The following is a 15,282-nucleotide window of genomic DNA, read 5'->3' as shown; positions in this document are numbered from 1 at the left end:
ATCTTTTTTAAATATTTAATTAAGATTTTGTAACATTTATATTTTCATTACATGATTACAATTGAAATGAGTAAAACTTGTAAAATTTGCTAAGATTTTCTGTATGTATCAGCAATGAAAATTATTTTGAACTATAACTTTTAAGATGTACCAAAACCAAATTTAATAAATATAGTATTTTCAAAACTTAATACATAACTTTTTCAGACCTTCTTGCAATCTTCTTTATTGTCCGGTATTTCTGTTCACGCACTAATATTGGCTAATGTTATTGGTGATAGTTTTTTTGTTAAACACACACGTGGGATAAAAAAAGCTGACCGCATAGTTGTAGGAATTTCCCGTCACATGGCTCTTTTCTGATGCACGGCTTATACACGCAACTTAATTTAAAATATTTATAATTTTATTTAATATAATATTTTTTATTTATTTAATTCAATGATTCTAACTAAAGCATGCGTGCATACCTCATATGGGTGTGGCGGTACTAGCGCCCACTTTAAATCTTATTCATTTATTAAATTTTACCATTCACCTGCGATATAACAACATAGCAGTCGACTACAATAGCTGTACATCAGTGCTACACTAGTGTTCCTTATGGTGATAAGGGGTATTATTGATGCAGAACACTCACTTAGCCACTAATTTATTTGGTGCATTTTTTGGGGTAGCAGTGCAATTTTGCTTTTTTGTAAAAATTATTATTTTTTTAATTTTTAACAATTGTGCCTAAGAAAAATAAGACCTTAATTAGGGGAAATCTTGAGATACTGAGGGTGACCTTGCTCTATAGTGACCTTGCTCACTTCCTTGACCTTTTAAGTTGAAAATTTAATGGCATCAATGTCCCATATATAGACATAATGTGACCAAGTTTGGTCAAAATTGGTGAAGTAGTTCTGAACATATAAGGTGATTTACAGTGCGTCATCAAACACACACACACACATACATATGAACATACAGAAAATTTCCATCCAGTATTAGGTTTTTTTTTTTGGTTTCTTAGGTGCTAAAATGTCAAGATATAGTGAAAACTGCATATGCCCAAATTGGACTGATTACAATACAATCTACAGCTGTAGCTTTGCTACAGCACTAGACAGGAAAATAAAAACTGCATTTGTCATTAATTACCCTTGCTGTTAAAGGAAAGTACAGGATAATGAAGCTTTAATTTTTAATTCTCTCATTTTAATTTATTTTCAGGTGAAGTAAAACGGCAGTTTGAAAATGCAGATGTAAAGTGTTGTGTAACAATTCCTCAATTACTGGAAACAGCCAATGCAGTTGCACAATCATTACCTAAATATAAAGCAACTATAGTTGTTGGTGGAAATGATAACGATCCAAAAAATAAAATATATGATTTTAAAACATTTATACTAACACAAAGAGGTGAAATACCATTTCCAAAAGTTTCACCAGATGATATCGCTTTATTACCTTATTCTAGCGGAACAACAGGCATGCCAAAAGGGGTTCAGTTAACTCATAAAAATTGTGTAGTTAATATTGAACAAAATAATCATCCGGCATTTGTTGATCACATTCCAACATCTGGTAAGAGATAATTTTTTTATAATTAAATTGCAGAGATAAAAACACCTTGACTAAGCAATAAAATTTATTTAAGTCAAACTAATCAGGTTTTATAATAAAATATCTTTACAAAATAGATTTTGTTAATTTCAATAAATGGAAACATAATACAATTTAAAAAAATGTAAATTAGTTTAAATTGAATTTTAATTAATCTTACTTTAATCTAAATTGAAATATGTTTTATTTTATTCTACAAAATTGATCAGTTATTGTTGTATTTTGATTTCAAGAATGTCATTTTCATAACTCTTTTCTTATACAAAATTTAATAATGAATAAATTTGAAAAGGTATTATATAATAATTATTTAATAGCTTTAAAGTTTTATCATGTTTTGTCATTCTGTTCAATAAACACTTGTTTGAATTACCAAAAATTTAGATTGTTGAAAAAGATACTATGTAATTTTATAGAATTTTGGTGACCTAAAAAAAATTATGCTTAAAACAGTGTGTTTAACTTTTCTAGTATTTACATGGAAGTTTTATTGCAAAAGATTAAAACACCTCCCTCCTCGAGAGTTAAAGTTTAAAATTACTATTACTTTTATGATTTATTTTCTTCTCATTTTGTTAACTTATTTTCTTAACTAAAGAAGAGTAAGAAAACACTTCTAAATCATTTATTAAACCAGTTAAAATTTGTAATAAAATAAATTTAAAAAACAGACTTAAAAAATATTGCATTAAAAAGTAAAAAATAATACTTTTTCAGTTGCTCTTTAAATTTTGAATTTATATTACAGTGGAAAATTAAATATAATTATTAACAACTTACTAACGCTTAATTCAGAATTGAGTTTAAAAGGTTGGAATTTAAAGAAAAAATTAAAATTTGTTATATCTTTTAATTTTATTTAAAAAATTAATTAAAAAATACATATTATTATATTAATAAACTAGATATATAGTTATGTAGTTTATGCAAAGAAATGTCATAGAGATTATTAAAAACATTAAGCCTGGCTAGAATGTACGAGGGTAAATAAATTATTATCCACAATTTAGTTATATTTTTGTCTTTGTTTATGTTGGTAGTACTGTCGTGTTGCGTATATGACGCATGCGTGGTTTAATTTTAATGTCTGTGCAGGTTTGATACTGCTAGGTTAGTTCCATTATCATTGCCTTGCAGTTAACTATAGCTGCTCCGCTTTCTGCCAAAGAAGAACTACGTTCAGTAATTTTTGTGGCCGGAAGGTGTATCTGGGGTCGAAATTCATCGAAGAATTTCGGTACAATACGGGAAAAGTGTGTTGCCGCAACGGAGTGTCTACGAACGGATTGAAAAATTCAAAAACGGTCGCATAAGTGTTACGCACGACGAAGGAGCCGGACAACCGTTTACCGCCACAAATGAGGAAAACATTGAGCGTGCACGTGACATGGTTTTCTTAGACAGACGAGTAACTATAGATGAAGTGGCACATCGTATGCAAATTAGTCACGGTTCTGCCTACGAAATCGTCCACAACAGACTTGGGTATCATAAAGTCTGTGCAAGATGGGTTCCAAAACAACAATTGCATAAACAAACGCTCTTGGACATCTGCCAAAAACATTTGGATCGCTACGGTAACGAACGGGACATCTTAGACAGAATCACCACTGGTGACGAGACGAAACATAGATCCATCATTACGAACCGGTGAGTAAACTGCAGAGTGTAATGGAAACATCCAAATTTGTCCTGCAAAGTTCAAGACCCAACCATCCGCAGAAAAACTGATGGTTACGGTTTTTTGGGTCTCACAAGGCCCAGTACTGGAACATTATGAGGAAAGGGGCACGACAATAAACTGTGCGCGTTACAGTGAGATGCTTACTGCCAAGCTGAAGCCTGCAATTCGAAGAAAACGCCGAGGACTGCTGTCGAAAGGTGTTGTGTTGTTGCACGACAATGCTCGTCCACATACTGCTGCCCACACTGCTGAAACGCTCCAGAAACCCAACTTTGTACTACTGGCTCATCCTCCGTATAGTCCTGATCTTGCACCTTCTGACTACCACTTGTTTAGTCCACTCAAAGAGGCATTACGGGGCCATCGATTTACCTCGGACGAAACAGTGAAAGAAGTGGTGCATTCCTGGCTCGCAGCTCAGCCGAAACCTTCTTTATGAGGGCATCAAGAAGCTTGAGCAACGATGGACCAAGTGCGTTGAAATGCAAGGGGACTATGTTGAAAAATTATGTACATGTAAGTTTCCTATTTGTATTGCAATAAAATTTATAACTACACTGCGGATAATAATTGACTTACCCTTGTAGAGCAATCTTTTTTTCTAACATTTTTTTTTTCCGTTGAACTAAAACTGCTTAGAAAATCTTAACAACAGATTTTATGTCATGTAAGTTCTTAAGTCAAATAGTCTGTGTATATCTGATATAATTGTTGATTCAAAAAATATTTCACTTCAAGTACAACTTGAAGTGAAAAACTTATTATAGGACAATTAGAAGAACTTCCTCAAAAAATTAAAAAAGAACCATTTAAATCACTCAGTTGAGTAAGTAAGGCTTGAACATAAAAATGACACTTTGCACCATGTAACTTTAAATCAAAGTTATATGGTTGACAATTCATGGATTAAAAATGCCCATGGTTAATTTTCTTAATATTTAAAATTACCATACTGTTATCTAGCTATACTTTTACCTCTGACAGTCCTATTTCAACATTCTTGAACACTTCCTGTCAAAAATTCCCTTCAAAAATGTAGCATAAGCAAAAGATTTTACCAACATTCTTAAAAATTTGATTGGCTCCTAACCTAAATTTTAATTTCTATTCAACAAAAAAAAAAAATCGTTATTAGTTTTAAAGCTTGTAACAAATGAATTGTTTAGTTTATTCTTAAAATGTTGCATTTAAAATTAAGAGTAGAATCTTATTTATTTATTAATTTTATATTTTTTGTTGCAGATACTTACCAAGAAAGGGTATTAAGTGTATTACCATTTTTTCATATATATGGTTTTAATGGTATATTAAGTACAGTATTATTTCATGGAATGCATATGATAACATTACCAAAATTCACACCAGAATTATATATTGAATGCGTTATTAAATATAAGGTATGTTAACCTAATATATATATTAATATAGATAATATTAATTTATCTAGAAACAACAGGCTGATGACAAATTACAGTTACTGATGTATAATAATGAATTTTGTAGCATGTGAAAAATACTATGTCTGACTGAGATTCGAACTCAGAACTTGCAATGAAAGGTACAAATGCTATCTATCACTCAACCACAGAGGTCAGTATTAATAACAATAATGAATCCTGGATAAGAAGGTAAACTATATTCCTTACAATCTGAAAATGTTATAATATGAATTTTTTTAAGGACAAACAACCAAGGGGATTATCATCTTGGTAAGGTAAAAGCCAAGAGCCAAATCCTTATTCAGTGAACTGTTTCCCATTATTCATTGAAGTTAAGATTACTAGATGTAGTTTACTGTATGCTAACACTCAGCCATGGAGGTCGGTGAGTGGAGAACTGACGAGTGGTGAACTCATCTTCACAAATCAGCTGATTTCAAAGTCAAGAGTTCTAAGATTCAAATCCTAGTAAAGGTAGTTATTTTTATATGGATTTGAATACTAGATCATGGATACCGGTGTTCTTTGGTGATTGGGTTTCAATTAACCATACATCTCAGGAATGGTCGATTGAGATCATACAAGACTACACTTCATTTACATTCATACATATTGTCCTCATTCATTCTCTGAAGTATTACCTTACTTTCCAGAGGCTAAACAAAAAAGAAAGTTTACTGTATGCTGTTGGTATTTTTAGTGGCTAATCCCCAAACAGTCAATACCACTTACAAAAAAAAAAATTGTATAATTGTAAAATTGTATTCAAAAAGAATAATTGTATATGTATCATAAACATTTATCTAGTAAATTTTAAGTTTAAACAAGAAGAGATGATATAAAATTAAAACAATTAATAATACATTTAAACTTATGTGAGTTTGAAAAGTAAGCTTTCCTTCTCAATAATTATTTACATTTTACACAGTGGTTGACACTTTTTACATAGTAGTTGCAAGTTTTACAACAGGATTCCTACATGAAAATCACTCAAGTTAGGTCATAATGTCTAGATCATTTACTTCAGAAAACTATAAATTTTGTAAAGCTTGAAAAAAGCATCGGACAACAATGTTGCCAGTTTTATTGTTGTAATGTTCAACTATATATGCTAGAATGTAACAGCTAACATGTCAAAAGGGATTATTTGTTAATTTTATATTTTAACATGTTCATTGCTTTTCGTGCTATTAATTGAGCATCCATGCAAATGTACATTACTTCTTTGCCATCTGAGCCACAAGGGCAATCAGGGAATAGAGTGGAGGATATTGTGGTAGTGAAAAAAGTAAAACATTTTGGCAATAATAGTCACTAGCATATCATGCAATTATATGTTTTTTACTAATCTTTATATATATCATAGCTACATCAAAGTATGTCTTATGTAATTTATCTGTCATCATCCTCTGAGTACTTACTTCAAAATTCTGAAAACTACTGAATTCAAACTTTCAGTAATTAAAACAACATGTGTATGTTTTTCTTGCTTATCAGCGAATAATGAACCTACATTATCTATAAATTAACAAAAAAAATTCTGGTAACAGACTGTGTGTAATTTGTAGGACTTTGATGTATACATGATATAGATTTAAAAATTCATTCTTTAAAACTTCTAATAGAAAAAACTTACATTAGTAACAACATCTGCAACAGTGGTTGAAGATTGATCCTTTATGTAATTTCTATTACGCTTTCTGTGCATTGAAATTACTGTCTAGATTAAATTTAAATTACATTTAAAAATTTATTTATTTTAGCTATAACAGGGGTTAACATCCACTAACAATGGCTGATAGATGATATGACTTTCTAGCATGTGAAAAACTCATGCCTAGCTAGGACTCAAACCTGGAATCTCCAAATGAAAGGCAGAGACACCACTAGTTGGTGACTGCTAATAATTAATAGATAGATTTAGAAATGTCCCTTTATCAGATGGTTCCAGTCATTGAAACCCCTTAAGTCTTATAATGATGATCTTGCATAATCACATTGTGGTGTTGAAGAATCACTGTTTTTTTTAAAGTTTGGTGTTTGAGTAGAAAAGTAGATCATAAAATCCTTTTACATAATTTAATGTACAATCCCTGCTTTTATATTTTGTACATTCTCCAAATACTTTTTCCACTTTTCTCCAATGAGATTCTTATAGTTTTCACCAGTTTAATATTGTTTTTTTTTAAGTCAGATTGAGATAATTAGTGTAGTATATTTGTAATTGATCCCAAACAATATCAGGAAGTTTGAGTCTAAGCAGTAAAGTTATGAACATAATACTTAAAATACTTTGTATTTTTATAATTGTATGATTACTTGACCAAGATGGTAGTTTCGTCTTTAGAAAACCCTATGCTTTTTCTCTTTCTTACATATCAAAATATCTTAATCTAGTTGAATATTTATAACACAGACCTATAGTGGTTTTGGTGCCAAGGTATTTGGAGCTGATTCTATGTGTACTTGGTGTGCTGAATTCAAATATGGCATTAGTTTTTGTCTAGGAGCTCTAGTTTCTGAGATATAAAAAAATTGAAAATTACATTACAATATATTAAGTTGAACCTATGGATCAGGGAAAAACACTAAAATTTATATTTTTTAGAAGAATTAAAGTAACTTAAAATTTCTATCCAATAAAAAAGCATTTGCGAAAAGAAAATTCTAGTAATACTAAACTATCTACAGTTACACGTAGTATTAAAGAAGAGAAAAAGTTATTGATGAAAGAAAATTCACTTAACACTTTTGGAAGCTTCTTTTGTGTGACATTCTTGAATGAAACTTCATAGAACAGACTCTTTTCAAACTCCAGCAGTCATCTGCCATCATGTACGTATCCATCTTCCTTGATAGTGGTCTTCCACAGTCTTTATGTCCTGGTGAAATCTTTCCCCTTGTTCTTCATTGATATCTCCTAAATTTTCAGGAAAATGCTCCAAGTGGCTGTATAAGTAGTGAACTTTTATGCTCAACTTCTCTAAGAGTTACACCCAACTTGTCTAAGAGTTTTGAGCATCTCGTTTACTAGCTCAACATAGTTTTCAGCTTTGCGGCTGCCCAGAAAACGTTTTACAAGCTCAAAAAAATGGCATCCATGCTTTTCACTCAGCCTCATTCGTGAAATCTAAAAAAGCTAGATCCTTTATGAGCTGTCTTATTTGTGGACCATCAAAAATTCCACCTTTAAACTATTCTGTACTCAACTCCGGCATTTTTCTTCCTATGAACGCAAAGCATGATCCGTTCTTATCAAGAGCCTTACAAACTGTTTCATTAGCCTCAGCTTGATATGCAATGGAGGAAAGATAATTTTCTTTTGTTCAACTAAAGGCTCGTTAATTACATTTCTTTCCCCAACAACCATGTTTTTTTCTTTTAGGTCACTTTTTTACCCAGTGGTTTTTTTGCCTCTGCTATCTTAGAGGCACAAGAAGCAAGATATTTTATGTAGTCACTTTGTTGACCAAGGAGAAATTTGGCCATTTTTAAGTCCACATAAATTACCCATTGACTTTCATGATACTTGATTTTCTCCATGACCAAAGTTATGGTGACATATTCTTTTTCCATTTTTGTTGAGTGAGCAATCAGTATTGATCCGTATTTGTTGCCTTTGTGTATAGCTGTTGATAAACAGGCGCCAATCATCTGGAAAATATTCAGTAAAACCCATTATTTCCAGGAGTCCTCTAACACCTTGACAGAATGCAAGATTGTCTTCTTGAGAGAAGAATGGTAGCAGATCTTTTTCCCTTGTACTCTAGAACATGATTTTGGTTTCATGTTCCCCTGGAAGCAAGTAATTCAGAAGTTTATTTTTGAAAGGTTGAGATCTCTGACAAGGTCATTTAATTCAGCGTGGTTGAAACATGAAGGACAAGATGACACTCCCTCATAATCACTGTCGCTTTCTTGATTTGTGTCTGGAGGTCAGAAATGTGAAATTCATCCTTACAGAGTTCTGGTTGTTATATGTGATTTAATAATAAGTAAATAATTAATAAATATGATTTAATAACAAGTAAAATACAGTTAGCTTATAATTTATGGAAAAAAGAAGGTTGATGATAGAAGAAATATACAGGAACCAGTGCTTAAATAAATTTAATGTTAGCCATATTTTAATGTATCGAGTAATATAACCACTAATTGATGGTTCTGCTGTATCTAAAAAAAACATGTAGCAGATAGAGAAAAACAGATTTCATATTTAGACTCAGCACCCCAAATATAGTTAAAAATTCAAAACACCAAACACTTTTTGTAGGTCTGTATAATATTAATAGTATGAGAATCTTTAAAAATCTTCTCAAATGTTAAATACAGAAAAATAAAATTTAGTCGACACTTCTACCATAAAAATATACATTTATTTGAGATCAACATGATTCCCATGCCCCCATAGGGGACAGCTCAGTTTTTTGTTTACCATATACTCTTCATGCAGTGGTTTCATACTGAATAATAGATTGTTTTGAGGTATGAGCATTTACTAAATTTTATTTATCTATATTTAAATATCAAAAATCAATTTAGACTTTTTTTTGACAGTGACTAGTGATTAGCCAATCTTCTGGGAAGTATGGAAGCAACTACTTTTCAAACAACTTTTCATACATTTCCCATCAGTTTCACCTTCTCATCATCTTTATTTTTATTTTTGCAGGGAAATGAGACTTCAGAATTTACAACAAAATTTTCATTACTTACACAAACCAACAAAAGATCATGTACAGTAGAAGCCCTTAATTTTGGCTTGCTTTTTCTTTTTTAAAGCTGCTGGCTTGGTTATTTTTTTTGAAAATGCCAAAGTTTGTCTATGATTCATTTCGGTATTGTGTATACTACATTCCATCTATGCATCTCTACCTCTCTAATTATTCTTAAATATCTGTAACAACATTTTATATTATTTCATTCCATAGAAAAGTTTTTGCAGTTTTCAAAAACGAATCCACTCTCAAGTTTGTCTAGATTGTTATGATTTATTTTTAGCAGTTGTGTTATCACACTAAAAAATTATTTAACACATTACTTTACTTGTAATATTCAGTCATATAATAGAATTATGTAATATTTTGTTAGTCATTTATTTATATATTTATTTTGTTACAGCCAACATTTTTATTTGTAGTTCCATCTTTATTACTTTTCCTTGCGTCACACCCAGCTGTAAAAACAGAATACCTTTCAAGTATCAAACAAATAACATGTGGCGCAGCTCCTGCTACAAAAGGTCTTATTGATAAATTTAAGGAAAAACTTGGAAGAAAGGATTTAGATATTAGACAAGGTAATTATTACATTCAATATCCTGTATTTTGTTATTTTAGTAATCCTTAATTCTGTAATAAATAATATGAATTTATATGTTACAAAACCATTTTATTAAAGTAGGCAAATAGTTTGTAAATAGTGACTTTACAAAAGATTAGACTGTTTAAGAAATACCTTGATGCATTCAAAAGAAAAAATTATGTAGCAATTTAACACTGCCGCTGTCCTGCAGCAGTAAACTCACATGACAAAAATATTGTTTTTATGATACCTTTTACTAATCATGTTGCTTATTCTAAAAATGCAAAATTTTTAGTCAAACTACAGCTAATATAAATTATAGAATACATAATAATATAAATAATGTACAAATTTATCTATCGATTCTAAACAAAAATGTTAAGTTCTTATATTAATATGTATATATAAAAATACAAATACCTGGATGAAACTTTAGGAAGGGTTTAGAATAAATGAATCTTCAAAATTTTAATCTTTTAGGTTTATATGTTGTTGTTTGGTAGATGTTTAGAAACAAAATTCTAAACAAAAAAAAGAAAGATATTTTAAAACCTTAGTTTCACTGAGCATGATGCCAGTAATTAAATTATAGATAATAATAAAATTACCTTTACATATTTTATGATAAATAATTACAGACTATTGTGATGTTTACATTTATATGAAACAATTTTTTTTCTAAAAAGTGAATAGTTCAAAGATATCATCTTGTGGTACATACATAGTAATTAGCAAGGAAAGATTTCCCAGGAAGCCAAGTAGGTGATGCCTTCGTTCATCAAGCAGTTAGCTTCAGTGACACCAAATTATTTTTCTTGAAGTTGAATATATTATTTATATTAATCATTAAATCTGGTATATTTTACTTTTTAGTTCCACTCCATGGTACAAAACAATGATAGAACCAACCCTTTCTTTATGTAAATGAAGTTTAGGTAATGAATTGCCAAGATACAAGTAGGTTCAGGTGGTAACTGAAAGGTCTTTTTTAGTAAATTTAAAAACAAACCCGGCAAGATATAATAAAGAATGATGGTGTTAGAAAGGATTTAAATATTTTCTCTCTCAGTGGCAAAATAAACTTATACAGGAGGAAATGGAAAGGACATTTACAAAGAATGGATGAGCATATGTTCTAAAATAATATCTATTTTTTATGTCCCATGCAAAGAAAACAATGAGTCAGACTGAAAAAGCTATGGAGAGGAATAGCTCAGTGACCTTCCCCATGAAAGATATGGTGATGAATTTCAGTCACAATTTGTTTTAATAAAATCGTACTTATTGTAGAGCAAAAAGATACATACTAAATGAAAAGAGAAATATGAAATTAACAATGAATGATTATAATGCTCAATATTGTATGAAGCATAAAGAATTTCAAGAACTTTCAGCAAAGGAAACGCTGACTGTTAATAGAAAATATTCATTATGTTATTTTTAATTAACTTTTAATAAAAGTAACTTTAAATAATTACAGGTTATGGTATGACAGAAACATCACCTGTTACACTATTCTCACCTTGTAAAATGCCAGAGAATAAAATAGGATCTACAGGACAGCTTGTTAAAGGTACAAAAGCAAGAATTGTTAGTTTAACCACAGGTGAAAATCTTCCACCACACAAATCAGGAGAATTATGGGTAAAGGGACCACAGGTAATTAAAAGTTGTTTTTATTATCACAACATATTCTATGATAAGGTAATTTGTGGACATCAATCCCTTATCATTACATCATACCCTTAAGAAATTGATAATTTCAATTTATTTTCTAACCATCTGACATTTTTCTTTGTCCTTTTATTATGTTATTCATTTTATTAATATTAGCATTTTAACTCAAACAATTATTTCTCACGCATTATCAAACAGTGGTCACTTACAGCTAAATTTCATGTCAAATAATCAATGAAAACTAAAATCCCTCTTGAATTAAAAAAAATCAATCAAAAAAAGTTAATTAAAGAATTTTAAGTGAAAAATTGACATAATATTCCTACTTAAAAAGTCATTGATTTTGACAAAAAAAATTCCAGTCAGTCATAAATTTTATTAAAAACCATTGAGTTTAAATTATTTTCAAAATTTGCTAAGAAATTATTGAACCACTATCAAGAAAAAAGATAGTGATGGCAAAAATTATTAAATAATAGTCAGCCAAATTTTCTCATAAATAAATACCATTTAAGTATAAATAATGTCATCCAGAATATTTAAACAACAAAAACTATTTTGAAAGAGTTTTTTGTGATTAAAAACTGAAATTAACCTAAAAATTACTGAAACAATTTATTTCGTTTTTTTAATGATATTAAATTATTTCATCACAAATATTTTTAGTAGAAAAATTTTGTGAATTAGCTGTCCACATGCTGTAATACAATATTGTTTTAATTAGTAGCCTACTTCCCCCACAATTATTCAACATTCCGCTTGTAAATACCAGTATCTGAATTAAAAAAAAATTAAAATGTTGATTAACCTTGGAATTTCAGTTTTTTTTGTAATGTCAAATCCCTAGGAGGGATTCCCAGAACCTCTGGAGGAATACAACAATAAACTACTGTTAATTGTTAAAAATATTTATTTTTCTATATTCATTTATTAATAAAATTATATTGAATAAAAGTTTAGTGATAATCTAAAGAATGTCATTTTATTACAATTAATTTTAACATATGAACCAACTTTACCACGTCATCATATGGAGTATGCAGTATACACTGTCCACAATATTCTGTAAATGATTCTTGTTCAAATGTAAAGTACAAGAACAACAATACTGAATTTATTTCTGAAATTGCTAAAAGACTAATTCTTATTTTTTTTCTCTGATGCTTCTCTAAAGAGCAGACTTAAACAGTTGGCGATTCTGCTCTTGATATTTCTTCTGATTTTAATTTCGTGTAGAAAACTGATTCCATATTTTTCTTCAACATGTTTAAGTATTCCAACCCAACTATTACCTAACCATTATTATAATTTTATTTTAACATTATCCATTTTAAATAAAAATGAATAGCATATAAAATATTATAGGTAAAAAGTACTTACTACTTACTAATAATAATTTCTAAAAATACTTGTAATAAGCAATGTACTAATAGCCAGCCTCCAACTTTTATCTAAGGGTCTGATAAAAATTTATATGGTTTGCCAGTTTCAATCCTGTACACAAAGTAAGTTTGTAATTTATAGTTAGTTGAAAAATTAAGATTCTGAAACAGAAAACACAATAAATACCAATAAAATTTTTAAAAAGTAGCAGTTGGATTCCTTGAGGCCAACAAAACCTGTTTCAAGCATCAATCTACCACCACCAGTCTAATAATATTTTTCAAAATTTTTTTGTAGGCTGTCCTTGCACCTGAAATACGAAAGACACCAGTCATAGTTGCTTTCTCAGAAAGTAATTATTTCAACATACAATCAGACTTTATGGTGAATAGAATAAAGGTATCACTTGTAGGGCTGAAATCATCTTCATTTCAGCAGGCTTGGCATGTCAACAATATGTTTGGCTCAGTAAAGAAGAGCAGAAAATTATTTCACTCTTCATTTTTCCTAATAAGCCTGAATTTGGATGTTTTAATTTTTCAAGATAGCTACCATTTTTAGGAGCAACTTGCACTCATGTGACAACTCCTGTGACCATTTTGATTATGGTGCTTAACAAGACACATTTTATGTTTAACATTTTTAGTATTTTATGTTTAACATTTTTGTATAACATTTTATGTTTAAACTTGTAATAAATATTGCAATATTAATTAATCTAGTCATATTTATAACCGATTAACATTGCTGTGTTATAAATAACTCTAATCAAAATTATATTTTTTATTAATCTAATCAGAGATATTCTTTTTTTATTTTAACAAAAATAAAGGAATAATAAGTTTGATGATTGTTCTTAGGCTTTTTCACGCTTATTCTATAATTTTTATTTAGAAGTCTACTGCCATACAATTTTCATTTTGTTTGCATTAAGTTAGAAAGGAAAGAAAAAATATTCTGTATTAGGTAAGTTTTATTACATATTTTTTACAAATTAATGACGTGCTTTCATGTAGGTCATATTTGATTTGTTATTGCTTCCTCATTGATGGTACATCTTGTAGGTAATTCTAAGTCAGATTTGAGTATAACATGCCTGCTCTAATTAAACAAATATAATGCAAGCAAAAAAAAAATGTTAGTTTTTTCAATTTCTTTACATATTCTTGTACAAATTAAACAGTTTTGCCGGATCCTTTGTACAGATATATATATATATATATATATATATATATATATATTTCACTTCATGTTTTGTTATATAGTTTGTTATTTTACAGGTAATGGCTGGATATTTGAAAAATGAAAAAGCAACAAAAGAAACAATAGATGAAGATGGATGGTTACACACTGGAGATGTTGCATATTACGATGAAGATGGATATTTCTACATAGTAGATCGTACAAAAGAATTAATCAAAGTCAAAGGAAATCAGGTAATCTAATTAATTATACAAACTAATACTGTTCTTTTAATTTCAATACTTCATCTTCAGCTTATCTGTTGTATTTAAAAAATTAATATCCATATTTAAAAAAAAAACTAATTTGAATAGATTTAGTACAAAATAATTTTTTTATAAAAATTATGTGCTGAAAGGAAATTCTAAGATGTTAAAAAAATTACTTTCAGCTCTTAAAAATTATTTTTCTATTAAATGAATATACATAACACCAAGCTTATATATGTGCTCTAATCATATTATTTAACACAAGAAAACACATTACAATCTCTGACATAAATCCCAATATTTCAACTTTTCTTTGATGAAAAATACTTAAAGGTGACAGATTGAGGATAAATAATCATCTAATAACAGATATGATATTACAGCCAAAGAAAATAAATTGAAGGAATTACCAGATCACTACTAATTTTTATTATAGCCATCTGTACTTCAGATTAAATAATGCTAGTGTGCTTAATCCGATGTAGACTATATTGAAATGGATATGAAAGAAAGTATTCTCTATTAAGTCCACATTTTTACGAGACTGCATAATTCTGGCATTTCCAGCATACAGTTTAGGATCATGAAATATATTTTAATATTTTTAATTAAATATGCTGTAGGATCTGCAACTGAAAGAATATGAAAGTGAGAGATTTGAAATATGATGACTTTCAATGTTCTCATCAAATAAACATATCCCTTGACCATATTTTTAAGAAATGTCTTCGCACTA

The 15,282-nt window shown here is 29.3% G+C and overlaps 1 protein-coding gene across 1 annotated transcript in view; it reads left to right on the top strand.

The window, feature by feature from the left end:
* LOC142331766 (uncharacterized) overlaps positions 1–15,282 on the top strand; it is a 106,708-nt gene that overhangs the window by 62,162 nt on the left and 29,264 nt on the right. The window contains exons 3-7 of the mRNA XM_075377851.1: positions 1,216–1,569; positions 4,535–4,689; positions 9,853–10,030; positions 11,516–11,694; positions 14,376–14,531. Of these exons, the coding sequence (XP_075233966.1) occupies positions 1,216–1,569; positions 4,535–4,689; positions 9,853–10,030; positions 11,516–11,694; positions 14,376–14,531 (1,022 nt within the window). The remainder of the gene's footprint in view (positions 1–1,215; positions 1,570–4,534; positions 4,690–9,852; positions 10,031–11,515; positions 11,695–14,375; positions 14,532–15,282) is intronic.

Source organism: Lycorma delicatula, chromosome 10, assembly GCF_047948215.1.
Source record: "Lycorma delicatula isolate Av1 chromosome 10, ASM4794821v1, whole genome shotgun sequence".
Classification (NCBI taxonomy): Eukaryota; Metazoa; Arthropoda; class Insecta; order Hemiptera; family Fulgoridae; genus Lycorma; species Lycorma delicatula.
Note: the sequence above shows the minus strand (reverse complement) of the source record. Positions and strands in the feature narration are given on the sequence as shown.